The 25,941-nt window shown below is 41.7% G+C and overlaps 1 protein-coding gene across 1 annotated transcript; it reads right to left on the reverse strand.

The window, feature by feature from the left end:
• Positions 1-15,455: 15,455 nt before the first annotated feature.
• On the reverse strand, positions 15,456-25,168 carry SMIM28 (small integral membrane protein 28). The gene is made up of 2 exons (XM_072141420.1): positions 24,859-25,168; positions 15,456-19,223 (listed from the first exon to the last, which is right to left on the reverse strand). Exons 1-2 carry the CDS (start codon positions 24,967-24,969, stop codon positions 18,834-18,836), a joined length of 501 nt encoding a protein of 166 aa, XP_071997521.1. The 5' UTR covers positions 24,970-25,168; the 3' UTR covers positions 15,456-18,833.
• Between the last annotated feature and the right edge of the window lie 773 nt (positions 25,169-25,941).

Raw genomic sequence — 25,941 nt, forward strand, 5'->3', positions numbered from 1 at the left:
TGTGCCTGGATTTCCTAAGGGTCAACATCAATTCTAATTATATTAACTCCTCTTTGACCGCCTGCTGACTTTAGACGTCAACGGGCTCAGGTCCCGAGTCTACAGTTTTCTACTGCTCCCATGCTAGCCGCGGGAACAGAACCCAGTCTCCAGGTGTCAGAGACACCCGGAGGGACCCTAGGGAGGAGGTAGATGCGGTTCGTTACCGCTCCTCCCTTCTCCGCTCCTCACAACATTGTGCTGTATGAGTGCGATGCACAGAGGAGTGAAGCCAGCGCAGCCGCCGGCTCCAAAGACTCGGAGGTCACGTGACCGCTGAGTCTAAAGGGGTTACACAGAGCTGCTGGGTATAATTAGACCCAGTACAGCTCTGATTAGAATCCCCAGTCACAGGTGCTCATTATCCCTTTAACTGAGGCTCTTATAGATGAAAAAAAAGTTAAAATAAAAAAGTTAAAATGTCCCCCAGGGGTCTTTTATGACCTCATGGGGGACATATAAAGTAAAAACACACATACACAAAATATATTAATAAATAAAAATATTAATAAATATTCACATGCCCATATAATAGAGAAATCCCCCACTACACTAAAAAAACATTTCCATAGTCTTCGCCATAGTCTCCCCGTTTGCCTGAAACTATGCATATCATTATATATCATAGCAACCGAAACAAAATAGGGAATTCATTAAAAATATTAATTTTTACTTAATTTGAATTTTTTATTTAAAAAGTACTATAAATTACAGAAAAGCCTTTTTTCCACTTTTAACCCCAAATAAAAATGAAAAAAATATTTAAAATGTTATTATCTTTTTAACTAGCTGTACGTGTCCCAAAAAAACAATGCAAAAAAAAAAAAAATGTATGGCCCCTAAACCAACGCATACAAAAATTTGCTAAAAATGCCCGGTCACTAGAGCTATTTCAGGCCGCATCACTAAAGGGTTGAATGAAACATAAATAAAGGACCACAAGGGGGCAGATGTGACACAGTGCATAAGCAAGTAAGGTCCTTACTGCCGGACAGCAGAGGGAGCTGGTAGTTTGAAGCTTGGAATTAATAACAGAATGTCAGTATATATTTTGGCTGATAACAGCTTAGATATATTATATTAAAACATTACAAGACAAAATGCTAAATCAAAAATATGTCATAGATTAGAAAGGCTTTAATCCTAATGATGGGCAGATTATGATTCCAGGGCTAGAGGCCTCTCTCTTTTTTATCTCTACAGGGCAGTATCAAACTTGGTGGGTGTTTTGGAAGACTGTCACGGGTGTTCATGCGACCCATATCGCGGGTCAGGGGCTCACCTGTACCCCTCTCTCCTCGTCAGTGTGACCAGCGTCGGACTGACCCACCGGATTACCGGAGAAACCTTCGGTGAGCCCTGAGTACCGATGCTGACTTCAGATGTGGAGTCGGGCTGCCGGGGCCATCGGGCGCTGGCAGACGCTGTTTCCGCCGGCACCCGATCACAGCCGGAGGTGAGTTGGCAGCTCTCGGCCCTGTGATGACATCATAGCAGCTCTGGGAGAGCCAGGGGGAAGGGGGGCTTTAATGGCAGCTGTAGGGGATGGGAGGGGGGCTTTAATGGCTTCTGTAGGGGATGGGAGGGGGGGCTTTAATGGCTTCTGTAGGGGATGGGAGGGGGGGCTTTAATGGCTTCTGTAGGGGATGGGAGGGGGGGCTTTAATGGCTTCTGTAGGGGATGGGAGGGGGGGCTTTAATGGCTGCTGTAGGGGATGGGAGGGGGCTTTTAATGGCTGTTCCAGGGGAGAGGGGCTTTGATGGCTTCTGTAGGGGATGGTAGGGGGCTTTAATGGCTGCTGTAGGGGAGAGGAGGGAGGCTTTGATGGCTGCTGTAGGGGATGGGAGGGGGGCTTTGATGGCTCTTCTAGGGGAGGGGTGCTTTGATGACTGTTCTAGAGGAGGGGGGCCTTTGATGGCTGTTCTAGGGGAGCGAGGCCTTTAATGGCTGTTCTAGGGGAAGGCGGCATTTGATGGCTGCTTTAGGGGAGGGGGGCTTTGATGGCTGCTGTAGGGGAGAGGAGGGGGGCTTTGATGGCTGCTGTAGGGGATGGGAGGGGGGCTTTAATGGCTCTTCTAGGGGAGGGGGCTTTTAATGGCTGTTCTAGGAGAGCCGGGCCTTTAATTTAATCTATAAATTCTTTAGTTTTCCATGTACAGAGCTGTGTGATGGCTTGTGTTCTGGGTAACAAATTGCACTTCATAGTGACAGTATTTAAAGGAAACCTACCAGTTAGAATGGTAGGGGTAAGCTGTAAACACCGAGCACCAGCTCAGAGTGAGCTGGTGCCAGAGCTTACTTTCGTTAGTGTTATTAACCGCTGTATCGCGGTTTTAACACTTTTTAATGTCTATAGCTATAGCTGCTTCGGCGCTGCATGCGCGCGCCTACATAGGAAATGCCGGAGACGTCGCACGCAGCACGCCGAAGCAGCTTCAGCTATAAACTTTAAAAAGTGTTAAAACTGCGATACGGCGGTTAATAACACTAACGGAATTAAGCAGCGGCACCAGAGCACCCTGAGCTGGTGCTCGGTATTTACAGCTTACGCCTACCATTTGAACTGGTAGGTTTCCTTTAATATTCCATGCCCTGTACTGGGAAGGGGGAGAAAAATTCCAATTGTAGTGAAATTGATGAAAAAACGCATTTGCAGCTTTTTTTTCGGGCTTGGATTTTATGGCTCTCACTGTGTTCCCCAAATAACATGTCTACTTTATTTTTTGGGTTGGTACGATCATGGGAATAACAAATTTGTACAAGTTTTATAATGTTTTCATAAATTTTCAAAAATTAAAACCTCCTGTACAAAACAAAAATTCTTCATTTTGCATCTTCTGGTGCTAATAACTTTTTCGGTGTATGTGTGTGTGTGGTGTCTGTCCTCTCTGTATACCCTCTCTTGATGTGTGCTGTACTGTTAGGGGGGACGTCAGAAAGGGGTTAAAGAGCTACAGCCACAGTACACAGCAATACATGGACTGACATACTCATACAGACATGTCAGGAGTGATGTCAGATCTGTATTGTCCGGTGACTATTGCTGCACAGAGCTTTAACCACTCATACAGTCGTTAGTGTGATAACACTCGGCAGAGCCCCTTTGTAGACAAAGTATTTGACCGCTATATAGTCACGGTTTGCTGCAATGGACACCCTTTTTAGCACCCTTTATATGTTGTTCTTAGGTTTGTGTCTCATTTTAACAAGTTAGTGGATTTACAACCACCTGTGTTGTTCTAACTAAGCTTTTTTTCTGTTTGTATGGAGCATATTCTGGTGCTGTAATTCTGATGTGTATAGTGAACTTGGCTGAATGCTGCAGTTATGTACTGGGCTTGGTTCTGGCCCTGTATCTAATGTTATATGATTCTAAAAGTGTTTTACACTTCAATTAGGAGTAGTCATGTATTCTCTCATTACATGAAGGGTGGGCCCCCCAAAAAGTTTTCTCTGGTAGGCCCAAGGTACTCCAGTCCGACACTGAGTGTGACGCCCACACCTCTTACCTGTCCCCACTCCTGTCTCCAGTCCATCGGCAGTGCAGCGCCCCCGGCTCCTAGGGCACGCTGGTGCCGGCTTCAGAAGTTTTAAAGGGCCAGCACGCTGTTAATTGGCGCTGGCCATTTCCCGGAATTCTATTTAAACCAGCCCCTCCCTTCACACCCTGCCAGATCTTCGTTCCTAGTGCCGTTGAAAAAGCTTGTTCTCTGATGCCCTAATTTCTTAGTGTGATTTCCAGTTGCGACCCCGGTTCCATATTCGACTTTGATCCTGTTCCGTCTGCCCTGACCTGTTGCTTTGTTCCTGCCACAGCAGACAAAGTCGCACCTTTGGAACGACCTGGTGGTACCATGCCGCAACAAATCCAACCCTCTTTGCAGCGTGCCCTGGTGAGAACCAGGTGCCACTTAGATTCCAATCCCAGATGTCGGGATTTCGTCATCATCCGCTGTGGTCAAGTGGGTCCACTACCCCTGGAGCCTGACGGTAAGATCCGGCCATGGACCCAGCCGAGGTTCCGCTTCCTGAACTGGATAATCTCACCACCGTTGTGGTCCAGCAGTCCCAGAAGATTGCCATGCAAGGTCAACAGCTTTCACAAGTCACCGCCATGTTGCAGCAATTGATGACTACTCAGCAACAGCGTCAAGCTCCTACGGCTCCTCCTGCTACTCCGGTTATCCTGCCATCCGCTGAACCTAGGCTGACTTTCCATGCCATCAAAGTATGATGGGGATGACAAATTGTGCAGGGGCTTTATCACCCAATACTCCCTGCACATTGAGCTTATGCCAACACAGTTCATCACGGAACAATCTAAGGTGGCATTCATCATCTGCCTGCACACCGGGAAGGCCCTGGCATGGGCTACTCCCCTCTGGGACAGAAAAGACCCAGTTACAGCTGACCTCATCTCATTCTTCGCTGAGCTCTGATCCGTCTTGGAGGAACCTGCATGGCCGTCTTCAGATGAGACTGCACTGCTGAACCTGCGTCAAGGGGACTCATCTGATGGTGACTATGTGGTTCGCTTCCATACTTTGGCCTCTGAGCTAGCCTGGAATGAAGCAGTCCCGATTGTGATCTTTAAAAAGGGACTTTCAGGAGTTAAAGAGGCGCTGTCTGCACGTCTACTCTGAGTGGTCTCATCTCTCTGGCCCCTCTGATTGAAATCCGGTTTATGGAGTGCTCTGAGGTGCAACGTCTCGAAAAAGTGCAAGTCCGGGTCCAACGTTTGCCTCTCTTGGCTCCTACCTTCCAAAGACCACATCAGCCACCTGCCGTGACAGCTGCAGAGGAACCGACGCAGGTGGACAGAGCTGTCTTCCCAGGAATGTTCCAGGCGACGTCAGGAGAACCTCTGCCTCTATTGTGCCAGCACGAAACACTTCCTTCAGACCTGTCCACTCTGTCCTCAGTGTCTGGAAAACGATTGCACTTAGGGTTCTTGGGAGAAGCATCACTAGGTGAGAACAAAGCTTCTCCACGTCTGAACGTTACGTTCTGCTCAGCTCTGGCATAGGTAGCCAGTTTTAGGTTTCTGCCTTCTTGGACTCTGGTTCTGCATGAAACTTTGTGGATCCTGCTCTGGTCTCCCTGTATCACTTCCCTGTGGTCAGCCTCAAGAAGCCCCTGGTCATCTCCTCTGTTAGTGGGCAAATCTTATCCGGTCTGGTACCGCACTGAGCCTTTGTTCCTGCAAGTCGAAGCACTACATAAGGAGAGACTGTCTTTCTTTGTGCTACCTCGGTCCACATCTTCCCTCCTGCTGGTTCTTCTGTGGTTACAGTTCCACGCACCACTGCTTAACTGATGATGGGGGAGATTCTTTGTTGGGAATCTGATTGCCAGTCTCGCTGTATGGTGTTTCCTCATTCAGTACCTGTCATGGTCTCTTCTGTTGTCTCCAAGCATCCGGAGGGTCTCCCAGCTTTCTTTTCAAGACTTTGCAGATGTCTTTTTGAAGAAGCAAGCAGAGACTTTGCCACCGCACCGTCCCTACGACTGCCATGTTTATCTGCTGCCGGGTACATCTCCTCCTTGGGGTTGGGTGTACCCACTCTCTGTTCTCGAAACCGCAACAATGTCAAACTACATCAAAGAGAACCTGCAGAGGGGGTTCATACGTAAATCCTCTTCTCCAGCTAGTGCAGGCTTCTTCCTTGTGACCAAAAAGGATGGATCACTCCATCCATGTATAGACCCTCGCAGTCTTAACAAGGTCACCGTTAAGAACCGCTATCCTTTGCCATTGATCACTGAACCGTTCGACCGCCTACGTGGAGCCAAGGTCTACTCCAAACTGGACCTTTGTGGGGCCTACAACCTCATCTGTATCCGCAATGGAGACGAGTCTGTAACGCATCAGCCATCTTTCATGAATTCGTCAGCGGCATCTTCTATATACCTCTGTCGTGGTCTATCTTGACGATATCCTGGTGTTCTCTGCGCACCTGAAATCCCATCTGTCCCATGTACGCCAAGTCCTCAGCCGTCTAAGAGCCAATCGCCTTTATGCCAAACTTGAGAAGTGCCAGTTCTATCAGAAGAGTCTTCCCATCCTTGGCTACATTATCTCCGACAGGGGTCTACAGATGGATCCTGTCTGCAGTTCTTCAATGGCCACGCACAGTAGGTGTGCAATACAGAGATTTCTGGGCATTGCGAATTACTACGAGCAGTTTATCCCATACTTCTCATTTCTTGTCTCTCCCATTGTGGCGCTAACTCTGGATTCCGGCTGCCGAAGAAGCCTTCTCTAAATTAAAGTCTGCTTTTCCCTCAGACCCTGTTCTCACACGGCCGGATACAAAGAAGCCTTTCCACCTGGAAGTTAATGCCTCCTCAGTAGGAGGCCCAAAGGCCGAACTCTGACTTGCGGCTTTTTCTCTAAGACCTTCTCCTCCGCAGAGAGAAATTACTCCATAGGGGACCGAGAACTGTTGGCAATTAAACCTGCCTTAGAAAAGTGGCGTTATCTCCGGTCTGCATATAAACAGTCTGCTCAGCGACTCAATCCACGACATCATCCAACTCATCGAAAATGGTCTCTCGGACATGAAAATATAAAACTCCATTATGTAAGGGCCACCACAGCTGGAAGAATACGAATCCATTTCAAAGCCAGGACCTGGACGTCAATGCAAAATATTGGACTTAACTATGACCATCAATACTTCAGTCTGATCGAGCTTATGCCCAGGATGCTAAAACAGTAACAATACAATTACATGAAAAAATCTGCATAATTAAAGGGGTATTCTCATTTTGACATTCACATGCAATTTCATTAATCTGCCATATATATACATTTCTTCAATTAAATGTCATTAAAGAAAATTTTCCTGTGAAGATAATTTCTCATAAACGTAGTCATATGGTCCCTTAGAAACGACTGTGTCCTTGGATACGACCACCTCTGCTGGAGCAATTGCGCAAAGAAACAAAAAGTTTTTGTATATTAAAGGTCCAGGATTCACTGCAGGACCCACAGCCGCCGTGTGGTAAAGATCCCTGAATCAAGGTGGTCAGACAGGGCTCAATAGCGCATGTCTGGCTTCTGCTTCCAGAGTGTGGGGTGATCGTATCCAAAGATACAGTCTTGTTTCTAAGGGACAGCATGGCCACATTTATGAGAAATTATCTTTACACAGGAACATTTTTTTAATGACATCCAATTGAAGAAATGTTAACATATGGCAAATTAATTAAATTAATTGTGAATGCCCAGATGGGAATACCCCTTTAAGTATATACTAAATAATTACATGTTCTTTTTATCACTATGTGATTTGTGACAAAAGCTAGAAAGAACAATGGGTATTCAACTCAACAATAGTTGGGTGCAACCTTTATTTAAACTACTAGAGAAAAGTGACTGGTAGTCATCAGGGCTGATCCTAAACTCTTTGATACAGAGCCTGGCCAGTACAGGTTGTCAGGCTCCAGGGGTAGTGGACCCATTGGACCACCACTGATCATGACGTTATCCAACACCTGGGACCAGAGTATAATTGGCACTCGAATTTCACCAGAGCCCACCGCAAAGCTTGTTGGACTTGCTGCAGCGTGGTACAACCAGGTCATTCCACAGGTGCGACTTTGTCCGTGGTGGCTGCCAAGGCGGGGGGAAAAAAACAGAAGACAGGTTCGTGTTGGGTACAGGCAGGAGGTCAAGACAGAAGGCAGGGCTGGCAACGGAGGAGCATAAACTGGAACAGGTCCGGAGTCACAACGGGAAATCACATCGCAAAGGTCATGGGAAACAAGCTTTTTCTCAGGCTGTGAGGCACAAAGATCCGTCAGGGTGTGCAGGAAAAGGCCAGAAACAACAGAAACATCAAATGTCTGTAACCACAATGCTGGCCAACATTTCCCTTTTCAATGATATATCATGTGTATGGATCATAACAACATAAGATAACAATCATTTTCTCAAAGGACTTGAGGACTGCAAGATCCCGAGACTGAGATTTAAGAGATATGGTGTGTGTGTGTGGGAGGGGGGCGGAAATTATCAGTGCTTGCGCACCTGTTTTCTGGCATATGCAACATTACCCCACTGGGTCCTGACAGTGGGGTCCACAGTGTAGGGACAGCTAGATTCCCAGAGACTGAAGGGGCTGGCTGTGGTTTGCAACCTCGTGCCAGAATGTGTCATGGTGGCTTGGTCCACAGGATCAGGCCTTGTCGACGCCTTCAGGGCTAGCAGAAAGAAGCAAGAAGAGTGGTAGACTGCAATAGATAAGGTGGTATAGGTGGTGAACGAGAGGCCTGTGATGTGAGGCCAGGGATCACACTGAACAATGGGAATATTGCAAAAAGTCATGATTCTTTTTCTGGCACACAGTCCAGAACAGCAACAGGCTGGCAACAATTCTTCCTGGCACAAACTCGGGGCATTCGATTGGTTGGATGCAGATAGTAGATTCTGTTGTGGAGTAGGAATTTAGAAGTACCTTGACATTGACTTTGGAGTTAGAGGGCTGGCAATAGCAGCCAAGATGGCTCTGCTGCTTGTGCAGCAATCAGTGAGCAGAGGTCAAAAGACAAAGAACAACCCGGAAGTCTAGGCAGAGCATAAATTTATAGACCGTTTTGAGTATTTAGAGGATACCAACCAATCACATCCTGAGTTCTTGGAGGAGACAATAAAAATGGTGCCTAGCACCTTGCAGACCTCCTGAACAGGGGTTTCTATAGGAGATCCCGAGTGTAAGATATAAGATATTGAATAACTAATTTAACCCTGATTTAGGATCTAATAGGGTGAATAGTCCCACTAGTCCCTTGGGGTAAGACTCTGGACAGTTCATTTCATAATGGCCTAACACTAGGTCATTACACATAAGTCTTGAAATAGGTGCAACTCCTGGGACATGGCCTCCAGTGTGTGATACATCCTCCCGATCGTGCAATATAAATAAATCTCCAGAACTACTGAATAATTGGAATAGATGTTGGCCAGCAGTACCACTGTGTGGTCATTACACTGGTTTATGGAGCTGATAAGTGTGGCTTCTAGGAGTCAGAACCCAATTTATCTGATATTGATTCTCTATCATCAGCATACACCATTAATGTCTAAACCTTGAATAACCCTTGTAACAATGTAGATGCAGCTCTATAATATACCGTGTATAATATAAGTTCCTCATCAATAACAAAAATGATTGTTTTTAAAGGGAATCTACCACCACATATCTACCTTTAAAGGTAGATCAGGTGGTAGGTACATCTATAGGACGTTAGTATAGCCCTTTTAAGGGGTAATACTCACGTCCCCACAATCTTTTGCTAACTTTTATTTGGCAAATATGTAAATTTTCTAAAGCGGCTACTGGGGTGTGGAGTAGTCGGAGCGGAGGCTACACAGACGGGCTACTCCACGCACCAGTAGCCTCTTTGTTCCTCCTACCAAAAATCTTCGGCGCGCAGCTCCTCGTAGCTGCACGCCCTCGTCCGAGAATCCTGCCGTCGTGCAGCTCCTCATAGTTGCACACCAAAAATTTTTGGTAGGAGGAACAAAGAAGCTACTGGTGCGTGAAGTAGTAGCTGCACCGTGTAGCCTCAGCTCCGGCTACTCCACACCCCAGTAGCTGCTTACGCTCTATAGAAGTACCTACCACCCGATCTACCTTTATAACTAGACATGTGGTGGTAGGTTCCCTTTAAATACAAGCTTCATTTCTACACCTCCCCACACACAATCATACTTAGAAAATAGGAGCCAGGACTATATAAGACCGCAACCTGAATGGAAATCATGTTATAAGTAGCTGCTTCCTTCGATTTCATCTTTTTTATACCAATATATTAGGGTATTTCCTTAGTATACATTGACTATGTGAAATGCCCTGCTTTGCTTCTCCTTAGTGTTATTACCAAATGACTGGAGCAATGAAAAGTATGTGAGTTCTCATTAGTAAAAGCAGATGTGGCATGTATGCTTTCTCCTTGATCCTGCTTTTCCATCTCTGACTTAAGACGGATCATCTGTAGTGCAAACATTTGTTCAGTTTGCATTTGCTTAAGCAAGAAGATTTTAACTAAACGTTTATTAAAATCTGATGGGTTAAGGATCTTTGCATCCATAACACAATTCTATGTAGAGAGAGTCATAGTCCAAGTTTGACTTGCTTCATTCTTCCAGGTAATTGCACATCATTGTATTTGCTTCACCATAGGATCAGAGATTTATCTTATCCTCTTACAGAGTGTCTTGTAAAAGCTGGTGTTTTAAAAAAATAATATTATATTGTTTATCACATACTTAGGGCTCACACACACAATTTTATTTGAGGAGTATTTTTCACCAATGTCCATTCCCCGGTATCTTGTAATCACTCTTTTGCAGTCCATATGTCATCAGTGTGTAATCAGTTTCTGAGCTATATGTCTGTAAAAACTTTCCTTGTTTCATCTGTATGTCCTCCATTTTTGTGGCTCTGCAAAAAAAAAATGAAGGATGGCAAATGATGTCACTAGCTTGTCACAAGCATCACAAGATTGTATTAAATGGCAACTGATACAATGTCAGCTATATTGTACAGCTTTCTAGCAGGGACTCCATGCATCATATTTCTGTATAATGCAAGGACTCCCATTCACTTCTCTATGCTTGGGCCATGAAATTTGACCAGCACACGGGTTCGCTTCCATGAGCCTAGCATGTTTGTGTGCAGCTAGCCTTAGGTCATCATGTATGGATGTGAATACTGCAAAGCAGCTTCTCTATTATGAGGCTTAATTATTTAACATGTCTATGGATTTATATTACTCTGGGGCAGAGGAGATGGCATCATATATCCATTTCAGCTCCCAAAACAAAGAAAACACTGTGCTCCTGCATAAATAAATCGCTGGCAGATTTACAATTTTCCAATCTAAGCATAGGGGCTTGGAAGGTGAAAGACTATCAAGGAAATCTGAGCAATCTTACAGAGAGCAAATGTCCTGGTACAGCTGAGCCTTTGCCAGTATTGTATTCTAAGAGCTTCCTGATTGCTGTGTCAGCGAGAAATGAGATTCTGTAATGCAGATCTATTCTGTAGGTCAAACGTATTTGGTGATCTACTTCTCTATAATGTTTCTTATTGAATATGTCGCATACAGTGTTTTTTTTCACATCAGTGATTTTTCACTGTAGCCATTTGGTATTAAGGACACATACATATTGATTTCCTCTTCCTGGCTTCAGTGATTTTTCTTTTCAATGTGCTTTTTCACAATTCAGTTTTTGTTCCACTGATCAATAGTGGAAAAATATTTAGAGTCCTCCTCTTTTTTTGTTCACTGACAACATTGTGCAACACCCCTGCCAACGCATAGGCAAGGTGGTAGTTGCGAATAGCACCCTCTCCATGTCAGGATCTATCTGGTGAGCCTTCGCAACTCACCCAGAGGATAATACTAGGAGAACTTAGTGTAATTGCAGCTGCAGATACTGCCTGGCAAGGCAACAGTTAACTGGTGTATGTAATTATCCAATGATGTGTCTGTTATACAAGCTGGAATGTGATTGGAGAGGTTCTTCCACCTGACCAGAGGGGGTACATAAACCCCTGCTGGGCTGAAGCACATGGCTTTAGGTCTTAGCAGTCAGCCAGAGTCAAGAGAGAGAGAGAGAGAGAGAGAGAGAGAGAGAGCAGCACACCTTCAGTGCTGCCACAGCCATCAATCCCAGGAACTTCTAGTGCCTCAGGCCTACTGTCTAGCTCCCAGGGCATGTCCGGAGACTTAACCCCAGAAGTGCAGCTTCCACCACATGGACTCAGTTCCATCTGAACCAACCCAGCCGGCATCTACTATCAGGCTGCGTGCACCTTTCCTGTGGACTGGCTCTCCAGGACCTTTCCATCTTAAAGAATCTGCTGTTCCCTATTTTGGTCGTTGCCTGCAGTTTAATAAAGAACTGTAAACTGATTTGCACAACGTTGCCTCCATCTGATCCCTGGACACGGCTGCTTACCACCACATGCTCCCCATACATCACCCAGGGACTCATCCTACAGACACCTCAGGGGTATCCCCAGGAAGAAACCACTGCATCAGTCTCTACCTCCATATTTCTTGCACACACCCCCTGCTGGAGACCTACCAGGCTGTATACAGGTCTGCCCTCATCAGCGTGCCCTAGGCCGCACTAGCCAGCTCTTTGGGTATTCTGAGCCCTGGCTGCTTCCAGGTAACCAAGAAAAGGTGTGAAAAGTCTTCACCTTTTTACGCACTTGTTGCAGGTGCAACTGAATGCGCAGCATTGTGGTCCAAAATTCACAGATGGAACAGGGATCATTTCCCAATTAAGCTTTAGGGCCCTCTTTATTCTGGCTTTTACAAGAAGCCAACTCTGGAAAGTTTCCACCACTCACAAAAACTTCCCTGAAGCCTAAAACACATATATACATACAAACACACAATAAATATAATATAACCACTATACCAGGACCAAATATTACTGCAATAGGTTAGCACTACAGCCTTGAAGCGCTGGGGTCCTGGGTTCAAGTCCTATCCAGGGCAACATCTGCAAAGAGAATACCAACAAAGAGCATATGAGACCATGTATCATACTGCAAGTACCAATAAATACAAAATCTTTATTAATGCATATAGACAATCAAAAATTGGACATTAAAAACATACACATTAAAACCACAAGAACAAACAGCATGGTGGTGGTCAATGCATTAGCCATAGTAAAGAATAAGTATTGATTGTGGTTTTAATGTGTATGTTTTTAATGTCCAATTTTTGATTGTCTATATGCATTAATAAAGATTTTGTATTTATTGGTACTTGCAGTATGATACATGGTCTCATATGCTCTCTGTTGGTATTCTCTGTTTGAATAGCATAGGGGCCTGTTACCTAAGAAGTGGGCACAGTTATTGGTATTTATTATTTAACATCTGCAAAGAGTTTGAATGTTCTCTCGGTGTTTACGTGGGTTTCCTCCGGGTCCTCCGGTTTCCTCCCACACTCCAAAGCATACTAGTAGGTTGATTAGATTGTGAGCCCAATGGGGATAGGGACTGATTTGGCAAGCTCTGTGTAGTGCTGCATAATCTGTGAGCGCTATATAAATAAAAAATTACTACAGTACTGATGAGAAATAGGCAGAACTGGCATCTAGTAACTAACAGGTGACATGTGCAACACCCTCGCCGATGCAATGGCGAGGGAGTGTTTGCGAATACGTCCCACCTGCATGTAATCACATCACACTACATTGTCCTGATAGGACATAGGGGTATTGCAGTGGTGAATCCTGCCTGGCAAGGCAGAAGTTAATCTGTGCATGATGCAAGATGCTATTATCCAATGACCCGTGTTACATCCTGTCCTTTGTAAGCTGAGATGTGATTGGAGGAGCAGCCACCACCTGACAAAAGGGAGGTAATAAAACCCCCTGGCCAGGAATGTTCTGGGTCCCAGATCTCAGAGCAGTCTCTCTCAGGAGAGAGAAGAAGAGGAGAAGAATTTTGGCATCTGTCACAAACCACGCACACCGGAGTCCAAACACAGGCGGCACTTACGCCAGGGAACCACGCAAATTAGCCTTTAAGCTCTGTTCATTCACACAAAATGGCATCCTTATGCTAATTCCTACTCCCTTAACACCCAGTCAACTAAATTCTCATGTCAGGGAAACCAAACGCATCCGAATCCCAGACACTACATACCATGCACACACAGCCCAGGGGGCACACAACCACACTATGTACTACCCTACCACTTACGTGCCTATGGAACGCTACTGCACAGAGCCACTCTGTACCCCGATACAGTCAAACACTCACACTTTGTCACAGCTGCCACCACTCGTAATTACAGCTCACGAGATGCCCACACTAGGACTGCATACATACACCCAGATACACTATCCTCCACGTGTCATACAGTTCACCTGGACCCACACTGCCTATAGCTACTACTAGCACACAGACACTCACACGGTAACAAGGCTCAGCTGTAATTCACCTCTCCAGAGTTATGGGAATTTATAGAGCACAAGGAAAAATTAAACACTATTTAATATGCAAAATAGGCACAATGCTTAATAGTTACAAAAATGGTGAAATAACAGACATTTTTCCGTGGTGGAGAAATTGTGAAAACCCTGGAGTCCTGCAAGCTTAATGCATCTCCATAGACGAACAAGAATTGAATGCTAGTATATTACTTTTAACTAAGCTTCTAATCCGCCTCCTTAGTCATGTGAGAGGGGTGTGGCTACACCTGAATCAAGGTGGAAAGTTGGGAACATATTTCCAAATTTATGAAAAATTTTCTCACATGGGTCTCCTGAGAAGAAGATATATCCACCACATTTCCCATCATGAATTCACAAATATAACAATACCTAGCACCAATATGAATTGTTGGGCCAACGGTCTGACTGGCAGAGGGGGCATTCCAATGCATAATTTATGACAGCATCATATGTCTTAAGCTCAGTGAAGAACATCTTCACACTGAGCTACTAAAGATACCACAGTCATGTACAGTATAAGGTCTCCTGGATAACAACAGCACACACCCAAATAATGTATATCCATCACAAACAAGTGACCACAATGTACCCCCTGCACATATCATAAATGTCTGTGGGACATTCCTCCCCCTCCAGCCCTATACTGCACTTTATCCAGTTTTATTTTTTCTTGTCTTGTTCAAGCTATGTAGTGATTTCCATATCTTGATTTATATTACTATTGGTTTTGTGTTTTGATCAGTTAGGACTTTTAGTCAATTGTTTTTGATGTAGTGTCCATGTAATTCTGCATTTAATGCATGCATATTCACCCCAATTGAAGACAGGCTTCTATGATGTTTCCCATACACTACAAATGGAAATCATTACTCTCTCAAGAAGAAACATCAGTATGATTATATAGCAAATTATAGATAGGTATACCATTATACTGAGGTGAATTAAAGGAAACCTACCACTTGAAGTAGCAGGTTTCAGAAGAAAACACCGAGCACCAGCTCAGGCTGAGCTGCTGCCGGTGCTTATTTTTGTTAGTGTTTTAAACCACGGTATCGCGGTTTAAAACACTTTTTAAACTGTATAGCCGGCGCAGGGAGGTACGCGCTCGGCGCTTATAGGAAGTGAAGGAGAGCCGCGCGCATGGTAAGTGCCGAGCGCGTACCTGCCTGCGCCGGCTATACAGTTTAAAAAGTGTTTTAAACCGCGATACCGCGGTTTAAAACACTAACAAAAATAAGCACCGGCACCAGCTCAGCCTGAGCTGGTGCTCGGTGTTTTCTTCTGAAACATGCCACTTCAAGTGGTAGGTTTCCTTTAAGCACTTGGGTGTGATAAAATGAATTATTTAACTACAGTAGCCCCCGTCTGTACCTGTATTTCCACTTTTTCTTTGAAGAATTGACAGGATCCTATAGGAAATTATAAAGAAGTACTGGCCGGTACTGAACTTGAGAAACATTGAGATAAACAGTTATTAAGCTCTAGCAGAATTTAAATATGCTCCTATCTCTACTCCTTTTCTCAGTGAATTCCTACTCCTCAGCTCTATATAGAACACACAAATGCCACAATTCATTATAGGTCATGATCAAAGCTTATATATACCCCGCTCTTCTCACTGCAAAGGTAAAAGAGCAGGTCTAGAAAACTCTTCTAAAAATCAATAGCCCCATGCTATTTGTCTATTGTTTGCTTCCTTTAAATAAATACAAATATGAAAAATATATGTGCTTTTCCATTGTAGAGAAAACTATTTTTGATATACCAGAGGATACACAACTAAACCAACAGACAGATAGAAGCACATAGACGTTGCACATCTGCCATAAAAGCCATTTAGGTGTGTCACACAGCAGGGGACTGAAGACAGATTTTAGATCATTGTGTGTTTTTGGGACCTCTTAAAAGAAAGAAATCAGTTGCAATAACTTTGTGGTTGTATCAATATAAAACAATTTTGTAATATTTCTTTTATTTTGAATCAAAATGCAAAACATGTACAGGTAAAACTCCTGCCATTATAGTTTTGTAGTTTTGTCTATTTGGCACTTCTGATTTTGGCTCATTTATACAGATGAGAAACGATAATCAAAAAATCCAGTTTAAGGCCTAAGCATCCAATGAAGTGATTGTAGCCTTAAGAATGTCAGTTTTCCTGTACCACCCTTATTCTAAAATATTTGCAAGCATTGATCAAAAGTAAAAGACGTACCTGAGAGATATGAGTGGTCATTAGCAATGCATACACACAGTTTATATAATGCTTTCTGGGAAAGAACAGTAACCATCATTAAAAATACATGAGTGGTTTACCTCTGATAAAATGTACAAAGACAACAGATAGACCCTGGGCAGTGACATTATGGTAAGAGGTCTGTGTGAAGAAAACTGATACATCATTTTTGGTCTGTAGACATCATTTTCTAATATATCACTTTCATCTCACATAACAGGACTTTGATAATCTATTATAATGATCTTCTTTGGGGACATGGAAGCTTATGCCTTGATCCTGATTCATTTTCATAAGGTGCACAGCTTTATATTTATAAGTAGAGCTTCCTTCAGTGGCCCCATCCTCTATTTTGGAGCCCATTATGTGCGTTTGGTGGATATATAGCGTAATTTATGCCACAAATAGGGTCCATAACCTATATGTATGGTGGTTGAGGGGGGAAGGAGGGAGCAGCACATGTTGCAAGGGAAAGCTGATAAAAAAAGAACTTTTTGACAGCGCTACTGACAGCTAAATCCAAGGGTATGTCTACCACTCTAGCAGCTGTAGTGGCTTCTTTTGGGCCCAAAGTTTTTGGATGATCCTAATTGCATTAAGAGCATTTCAACCTATGCAGCCTAGTTACACCACTGACTTGGACTCCATGCACTGTTCCGTTGAGAGCCATGTTTTATATTTAGATTTTGGCTAATGGTTGCTCATATATTGTTTTGAACCTCAAAATAGAGGGGATGCTAAACTATGGTCTTCTTATTGGTGTAAAACATTTGAATCCTAAAATGTTTGTTGACCCAAGTGAAACAGCATTAGTTGTATTACACACACTAACACAAATAAATGGGTAGACCTCTGATTTTGTTGCATGTGTTTGCATTTATTTTATTTGGTAAGGCTGCATTTATGAGGAACATTGTACAATATCTGACAGTTTAAATTGTTAGAATTTGGGATTAAATCCAGAGCTATAACCAAGCCTTATACAACCTGGGATGATACAAATGCATTATAGAGGCCAGTTTGCAAACCTCCACCCCAACAACTAATGCCTAGGACACATTCCCTTAATTGCCCCTTCTCCATACTATACACTTAATTCAGTGTAAGTTTTAGGCCCAGTCCAGATCAGCACTATGGGTTTATATAAATGTTTTTCAATGAGATTAATGGAAACTAAATACTGACCTTCTGTCTTTCCTGGTGTTGCATGTACATAAGGATACATAATGTCACGTTTCAAAATTACTGATGTTAATTTAGCTTTAAAACTGTTATAAATCTGTCAAAGAGATCCTCATAGTGGTTGCTGAATATTGAGTTGCCATCGTCAAGAATAAGCTTCTAGTTAAAGACATGCAAAACAGTATTGGAAAAATGGGGAGTACATGCTCCTTAATTTTCTTCATCATGTCTGATCCTTCTAGTAAGCCAATATTAAAAACATTTTTTTTTAAATAATTTATAAAAATTTTATTTCATACAACTAACCTCTGTGATTATTGTCAATCTGTATGGAATGCAGCCCAAATCTGCCGCACAATGAGGGCTGCAGTCTAATTCTAGGACACCAGCACCAGTGAAAGAGGATCTTTGCTGATAACTCATTGAATATGTGCATAATGATCTGCTGTGAATTAAATAAAGTTGGAAGATATAGGTATTTGCCCCCTTACACTCAAACATCATCTGGAAAAATGTTTGTAGTTGCCAAACACGTTACAGCCGTATAAACGGTTGTTACCATGAAAAAGCAATATGATAATATACTTTAATAGATAAGATTATAGCACCTTGTGTGAGTTTGTTTTTTTACCCTACTGTCTTTTAATAGTTTTCAGACATGGAAGTGATTTGAATTTTTACAATATTGTAATCACACTCAATTTTCCTTGTGACATGTTTGCTTTAAGCATGAGCACGGTTGATGTTAAAGAGAACCAGTTAGCAGCAATTGACCCAATAAACTACTTCCAGTATATTGTCTAACAGCTCAAAACCTTCCAGATTAAATATCATTCATGGCCCAGCATGATCTGAAGGGAGTTTGACATCATACTAGTAGTGGTTTATTAGGTCAATTTCTGGTGACAGGTCTCTTTTAAGTGGATTAAATCTAAAGGGACTTCTATGGAGAGTACTGCAAACTGTCTGAAGATAGAGAAACTCTCATTATATGGTCACTGTATAATACAACTTAACCCTTACACATAAGTTCATCTAGCAAGTGACAGCAGTGACCAGCTTCTAAAATGACCTGCAGTCCATAACGTAGTTGTTCAGAAGTGACAGGCCTTTATTTTCTGTGTGTGCCAGAGCTTTAGAGCATCAATGTATGCAGAATTAACATTGTTGTCATTGTTGTGGCTTTCATAACCATTGCACCTTAAAATTTGAAAGTTGGATCATCTTAATAGCATTAAAAAACATTATTATACAGTTGTGCAATCTATAGTGTAAAAAGCCCTTACATTGAAAGCTGCTACATAATCATTTTGTCCTTGAACTTTATGGTCCAGCCAAAGTCCAGTTGCAAAATAAATAATACATTCTGAAGTCTTAATATTATTTGCTTGACCTGCGTGCTCTTTCTTCATATGGAGGCACGGGATCCTGGTAAATACTGATACAAGAATCACTTGATGCTTTCAGGATTGCCTCTTCATATGGCGGAGGCAAGCAAATTGTAAGAAAAGAGGCGTCCGGCACTAGCGTACAGTACTGAAAAGGCTCTGTACTCCAGGGAAGTGTGGGAAAGAAGTCCATTTCTCTGTCTGGAAGATTCTCCTGAAGACTTATAGCAAAGATTTGACCTTGTGGAATTTTACGACGGCACTTCCGATAAAGGAAAAGTACACAAAACCCTATTACCAGCAATGCTGTAGTAGGAAGTATGATGCATAAGAATGGCTGAAGGTCTTCTTTTGTAGAGCTGATTTGATTGTGATGCTTGCTCTACAGAGAAGAGAAGAGAAACATTATCTTTATATTCTAATATTCAGCAATCTAGGGCACAATTCATAGCTTAGTCAAATAGTCTGAACATTTGGAAGGCCACTACATAATAATTAATTTGATAAACTATAAGTCTCGCTATGTAGGTCTCTGGGTACTTGCACTTTGTTTTTACTGTTCATACTACTGTCATTTTTTTTCACAACTGTGTTTTTACTTAATAAACTCTTATTGAACCATAAACTATAAGTCTTTCTTAAGTTAAATGGCTAACATGTTGTAAATGCTAAATTACCTATTCTGTCCCTATTCCATTCTATAGGGATAGTGCATTATACTGCATTAGACCCCAAAAGCAGTATGTGGCGTATTTTACATTTCTTTTGCTCATTATCAACAGTGCATTATGTATAATTAATATACATTAATATGAAGATGATTAATATGAAGATGATGTATTACAAATGTCAATAACCAGTACTAAAGCATTCAATTTTAGAGAAGAAGATCAAAAGTAACCAGTCCTGGTAACATATATAAATGTAATTGTTGTCCCTGATTGTACTAGAACAGTGGTTTTAGACCTACCTAATGCTACAAACCTTTAAAAGAGTTCCTCATGTTGTGGTGACTCCCAACCATAAAATTATTTTTGTTGCTACATCATAACTGTAGTTTTTGTAGTCACAGTGATCCACCAGTATCCAGTAGTCACAGAGATCCCCCTGTAGTCACAGCAATGCCCACAGTAGACAGTAGTCACTTTGATGCCCCCAGTAGCCAATAGTCACAGTGATCCCTGTAGTAGCCCGTAATCACAGTGATGCCCCAAATAGCCAGTAGTCGCAGTGATAGTCGCACTAATAGGAAGTAGTCATAGTGATGCCCCCAGTTGCCAGTTGAAACATTGACACCCCCTGTAGTCAGCAGTCATAGTGGTGCTTCTAGTAGTCTCAAGAATTCCCCCAATAGCCAGCAGTCACAAGGATGCCCACATTAGCCAGAAGCGACAGGAATGCCCCTAGAAGCCAGCAGTCACAGTGATGTCCCCAGTAGCTAGCAGTCATAGTAATATGCCTGTAGCAATGCAGTTGACGTGTAGTGACAACAATGGTTTGCCTGCCCTGGGTCATCTCGGACCATAGACCTCTGCAGTCTTTGGCCTGGTGCAGGATGCGTCATCACACATCACCTGCACCACGTCTACTATAATACAGAATACTTCTACACAGAAAGCTCCCGTGTTCTTCTGCTACACATGGGAGGTGCGAGCCCAGTGGCGTAACTAGGAGAGGCAGGGCCCCATAGCAGACTTCTGAAGGGGACCCCCTCCCGGGTTAAAAAAATACATATATTACATTACTATATACATAAACATACAGTTCAACACTCATACATATACATTTATAAACTGTTACATATAGAGCACATACACATCACATATACACACACATACAGTGCCATATACAGACATACAGCTTACATACACAACTAACGTACTGTATTTATACCACCATACACCATATACACGTACAGCATATACACATCACAGATAAACACACATAAACAATATATATATACCATAATGTGCAGTGTAATATGGTACATAATGGTGCACATTCTTCATTCTTTAGTGTCAGGTCGGATGACGGGGCCCCCTGACACTGTGGGCCCCATAGCAGCTGCTATGGCTGCTTCCACTGTAGTTACGCCCCTGTGAGAGCTGCTGCCCTGCTATGTCTCAGTTCCCTAGACCGACGGAAAACACATATTTTAAATGGTCTTAGGCGGCCCCTGTAAAAGGACCCAAAGAAGTCGCAACCCGCAGGTTGAGAAGCACTGAACTAGATGGATTCCTTGGCTTCTAACTTCTGGATGCATTCTTATTACATCTATGTACATGCATATCCATACATATGATATCTGACATATAACATACAATATAATATAATATACCACAGTTGCAAAAGATGACAGGTGCATGTTTAGAAAATGTTTATGGCCATAACATATATAGCAGGAGCATACTATTAATGACGTTAATATCTGATCAGCAAAGGTCTGGGTTCTAGCACACTAGTTATTTTCTGGACAATTTAAGAAAACAATACTGAGCTTTCACTACCTTTTCAGGACACAGTGTACAGAAATTTTCTAGTTATTATGCACTATGGGGCACATTTACTAAGGGTCTGCACACCGCATTTACGCCGGGTTTCCCGACTATTTCAGATTAGTGCCGCATTCAATGGGTTTTTGGCGCAAGCAATCGGATTTTGACGCAACCGCGCCAACTTTCATGCAACACAAATCGGGGGGCGTGGCCATGAGACAACCCGACTGATTCGGACTAAGCGCGGGATTTAAAATTCAAATTGTGTCACAAGACAATGCACTCATATACACCAGGAAGAAGAAGGTGAACCCCTGCGGACCTCAGCGGGGAAGCCACATATAGGATATCGGGCGCACGATCTTAGTGAATCGCGCCGGACTTCATCCCTATCGGACAATGCACCTCGGTGATCGCGACAGGATTGGGTAAGTAAATGTGCCCTTATGTCTGCAGATGACAGGCGGTCAGCAGGAGTGCCAGGGTATGGAAACTTCAGTAAAGAGATGTAATACATCACTTTACAAGTCATTGGTTTGGTCTCATCTGGAATATAGCTTTTTGTGTTAAATCAGTTCAAAAGCCAAGAAGTCACTCCCTATGTTTCTACCCCTCTCATTAGCCCTAATATTATCTCACTTCTCAGATTTCAACATGTTTCTTAGGGTGGTTTTACATTGGAGTGTTTTTTTTTTTTCACATCAATGGGGTACATTTACTAAGGGCTTTGCCCCATACTTTTGTTGGACTTTGTGTAGAGGAAAACAGCATGCACAGGTATTTAAAAAGTGTCTGTGCCGCTATTGTGTTGCAGCTGCGGTAGCCTCCATGCGACACAAATTAGGGGACATTCCTGCACTCAGTCGGACCCTGGGCCAGATTTAACATGTCCTATGCTAAAGGTGCACCACAAAAAAGTTGGTGAACTCTGTTGGCCAGTGCAGGGAAGTGACAGATTCATGATATCTGGAGCACGTTCTTAATGAATTGGTCACACCCAGCATTATACACAGAAAGAGCACTTTTAGTGAAGTTTCCGTCTTTCTTAATAAATTTGCCCCAGTAAGTTTTTACTGAATCAATTTTAGCGTATGGACACAGAGATTGGCTTTCTCTTCCTGGTTTCAGGACCATTCTTTTCAATGTGCCTTTTCACACTTCAGTTTTTTTCCACTGATCCAATATTGTTGTTGAACAGGTTCTAAACTGACCACTGATCAGTGAAAAAAAACTGAAGTGTGAAAAGGCACATTAAAAAGAATGGTCCTGAAACCAGGAAGAGAAAACCAATATGTATGTGTCCATAAGCTAAAATGGATTCAATAAAAACTTACTGGGGCACATTTACGGAGAAAGACTGAAAAAGCCCATTGAAAAGATTGGTTCAGGAAGCGAGAATGAATCTGTTTGTGTCCATAAGCCAAATGGAGAATCACTGATGTGAAAAAAAACGCCAATGTGAAACCACCCTTAGGAAGATGGAGGGGGAGTAGTAGGAGCATAGTAGGAGATTCATGCTGCACCTGAGAACAGATTTCTAGCTGTTTTATATCAATATTCTAGCAGGTACTGAGCAGTATAGATATGATTCTAACTTTGGTTAAACAGATTAAAGGCCTTATTTTCTTGTAATTTATTACAAGGTTTTATATATGAACCTGAACAATTCATTTACAATACATTTTCATAATGCCCTTTTTTCTTTAAGACTTCAGACTTACGGGATATTGTACAAGGCCTTTCATAATCTCCTCCATGTACACTTTAACCAGTTCATCATTGAAACATTGTATTACTCAGACTGTTCGTCCCGCACACTTTCAGTACTATTGATTGTTACTACTTACAAAGATACAAGATTTGACAAAGTCGGACAGCATTGGATTTTATAGTTTGTTACCTTGTCTAAATTCAAGACCTGATTTATATTTTTCTGTTTATTTTCTTTATCAAGTTATAAAACTTATATATGTTACATATATATACGGTACCGTATATCTTATATGATATATTTGAAATTAACTAGTAATTGTGAATAAGGCAGTTTCTAATCCATTGGAGACATGTTTAAGTACAATTTATGTAATGCACAGGGGGGATTATACCATATAATAATGTATAGTGTATGTATGATGCTATATAACAGTTATGTATAGTACACAGGACTGATGATGCTACTGTATGTAATAATAATATTGAGCAATGCAATGCTGAAGATGCTATGTAATATAACATTGCAATGAACAGGGACCATAATCCTATGTAATAATGATCTCCTACAATATACATTTATAACAATAGATAGTACAACCAGGTAATAATGCGCTACAACATAGGGCTGATGCTATATAATTAGGCAGTTTAGAATTATTATGCACCAGAATCATGTCATACATTTCTACATACCGTAACTATTATAATGCACAGGTACCAAGATGCTATATAATATGTGCATTACACTATGCATGGATGAAGGTACTATATACTACAAAATACAACAGTGTTGATGTGATAATGTAACTACAGAAATTGTGTGTTTGTGTAAAGTTTGTTAAACATTTGCTGCAACATATCTATAATAAAATGCCATATTTTAAGTCTTTTGTGGGGTTGTGTGAAACACTTTTAATATGTTTTTGTTTCTAAAGTTAATGAAACTAATAGTTTATGTATTATTCTTATTGCTTTTGTGTATAGGTCTATGTATGATTTTTTGCATTCAGAGTATACAATTCAACAAAAACTGTTGAATACATTTAATTTTTAGACTAGACTTAATTTCATTTTAAGTCTAAATTTCATTAATTTATAGCTTATAAAATGTATATATTTATACATGTTATAGTTTATAATACTTCATGTTCTGAATGTGCACTATTGGAAACATTTGTATTTTATGAATGCATTATGTACTGCTTTAGTTTTTGGTCAATTTGATGAAATCATGGATTTTCAGGACAATGGGTTTGTTGTTTGCACTTTGTTGTAGCTTTTCATTAATAACAGCTTTACCCTTAAGGCTTTATATATGGGTGGCATAAGAAATTGTGAGTTTAGCTTCGAGTATTAACAATGGTAAAATGATAAATTTTATTTTTTGTGTAGTTAATCATTTCAACTCCCATATCTGTTACTTCAACAGCACAGTAATATATTTTTTGTTTTATTTGTTCTCAATTAAGAAATGTGTGCAAGTATCTTACCTAAATTCTCATAATAAATAAATGTATGAATGTATAATCTAGGAGATTTATTATTTAAATTTTATTTCATTTTTAATTTGACCCAGACACTTAAACCACTTAATCAGTCAAAAAAAATTAAAAAATAAAACAGCTCCATAATAGATTGAATATAGTTGAATATTTAACAAAAGCAAGCAGATATGTAGATAGATATATGTAACAATAAAAAAAGTTGTAGCTTAGATGATGTGGAAGTAGAAAAAAATATTGTTTGAAAACTCCTGATTTAAGTCTAAACAACATGGTGGTGAGTTGTAAGTGAGTTAGTTGTACCTACCTGCAACTTAGTTTCAACCAGGGGTAGTGCAGGTTCACTGGTCATCCACTCATAGGTGCCCCTTCCTGCATGTCCAAATTTCCTCCAGCTACTATCCAAGAGCCAACGCATTCTGACAAGTGATGCTGCTGTTGCCTAAATTTGAAGCCACCAATTTCTGATTTTCCCACAATCCCTGTCTTTGCCTGCCCTGACACAACCGGTGGCCTGGGAGCTAATGATCATTGGTATAAGTTCTCTCGCTGTTATTAACAACAAGTGAAAAAAACACAGCTAAGCTACGCCATCAGCACAAGTCAATCTCTGTGGATTTGTTACACTGGCCTACATTACCAGAAAGCTGGCATCAGGTATCAGGGAAGGGCAGAGATGTGATTGGTTAGTACTCTGCATTAAGATTATTACGATTATTAAAGGAGAATCGACAAGCATGTGGTCTGAGTCGAGACAAATAACCTTGTGCATTTAGATTCTGTATGAAAGAAAATGAGTCTGGATATTAACCACTTCAAAAGAAAACAATAACATTTGTGTTTCTCTATAGTTCTAGTTTGTGATGCACAGATGTATACACTGAATGCTCTACGGGGAAGATCAGCAAAGGTCAGAGGCAGCAAGGACATGGACTAAGTGACATGCTGAATTATTTAGAACCATTAGCGTTTAGATGTTAATGATAAATCTGCGGGAAGCTTTTAGCCTATAAGAGCTTTTCGCTATTTGGAAGATATGATTACGATAATACTGCAAAAATCAGAGTCATGCACTAGTAGTGCTAGCAGTGCATCCTTGTGATTGAGTTTAACTCCTTCTTCGCCTCCACACCTTATTTAATTTCTACTATTATGAGAACAATGGGCTAGAGAAAGTACTTAAAATAATAACATAAACAAACAAAGAATGAGAAAATCATTTAAAAAAATGTATAATAAAAACATTGGGGCTCATTTACTTAGGGTCCGCGGAGTGCACAAACGTCTGATATTCCGTCGATTTTGGATTTGCTCCGCATTTTAAAGGGTTTTGTGTCGCACGTGATCGAATTTTGGCACAATTGCGCTGGCTTTCATGTGACATAAACAG

The sequence above is a fragment of the Engystomops pustulosus genome, chromosome 3, assembly GCF_040894005.1.
Source record: "Engystomops pustulosus chromosome 3, aEngPut4.maternal, whole genome shotgun sequence".
Taxonomy (NCBI): domain Eukaryota; kingdom Metazoa; phylum Chordata; class Amphibia; order Anura; family Leptodactylidae; genus Engystomops; species Engystomops pustulosus.

What these genes read in the sequence shown, in the direction of transcription:
- SMIM28 (XM_072141420.1), bottom strand. Translation starts at nt 24,969, where the DNA reads ATGCGTTGGCTCTTGGATAGTAGCTGGAGGAAATTTGGACATGCAGGA. An exon ending in TGGTTGAAACTAAGTTGCAG is followed by an intron (nt 19,224 to 24,858) that starts GTAGGTACAACT and finishes TCTTCTCTGTAG; the next exon opens with AGCAAGCATCACAATCAAAT.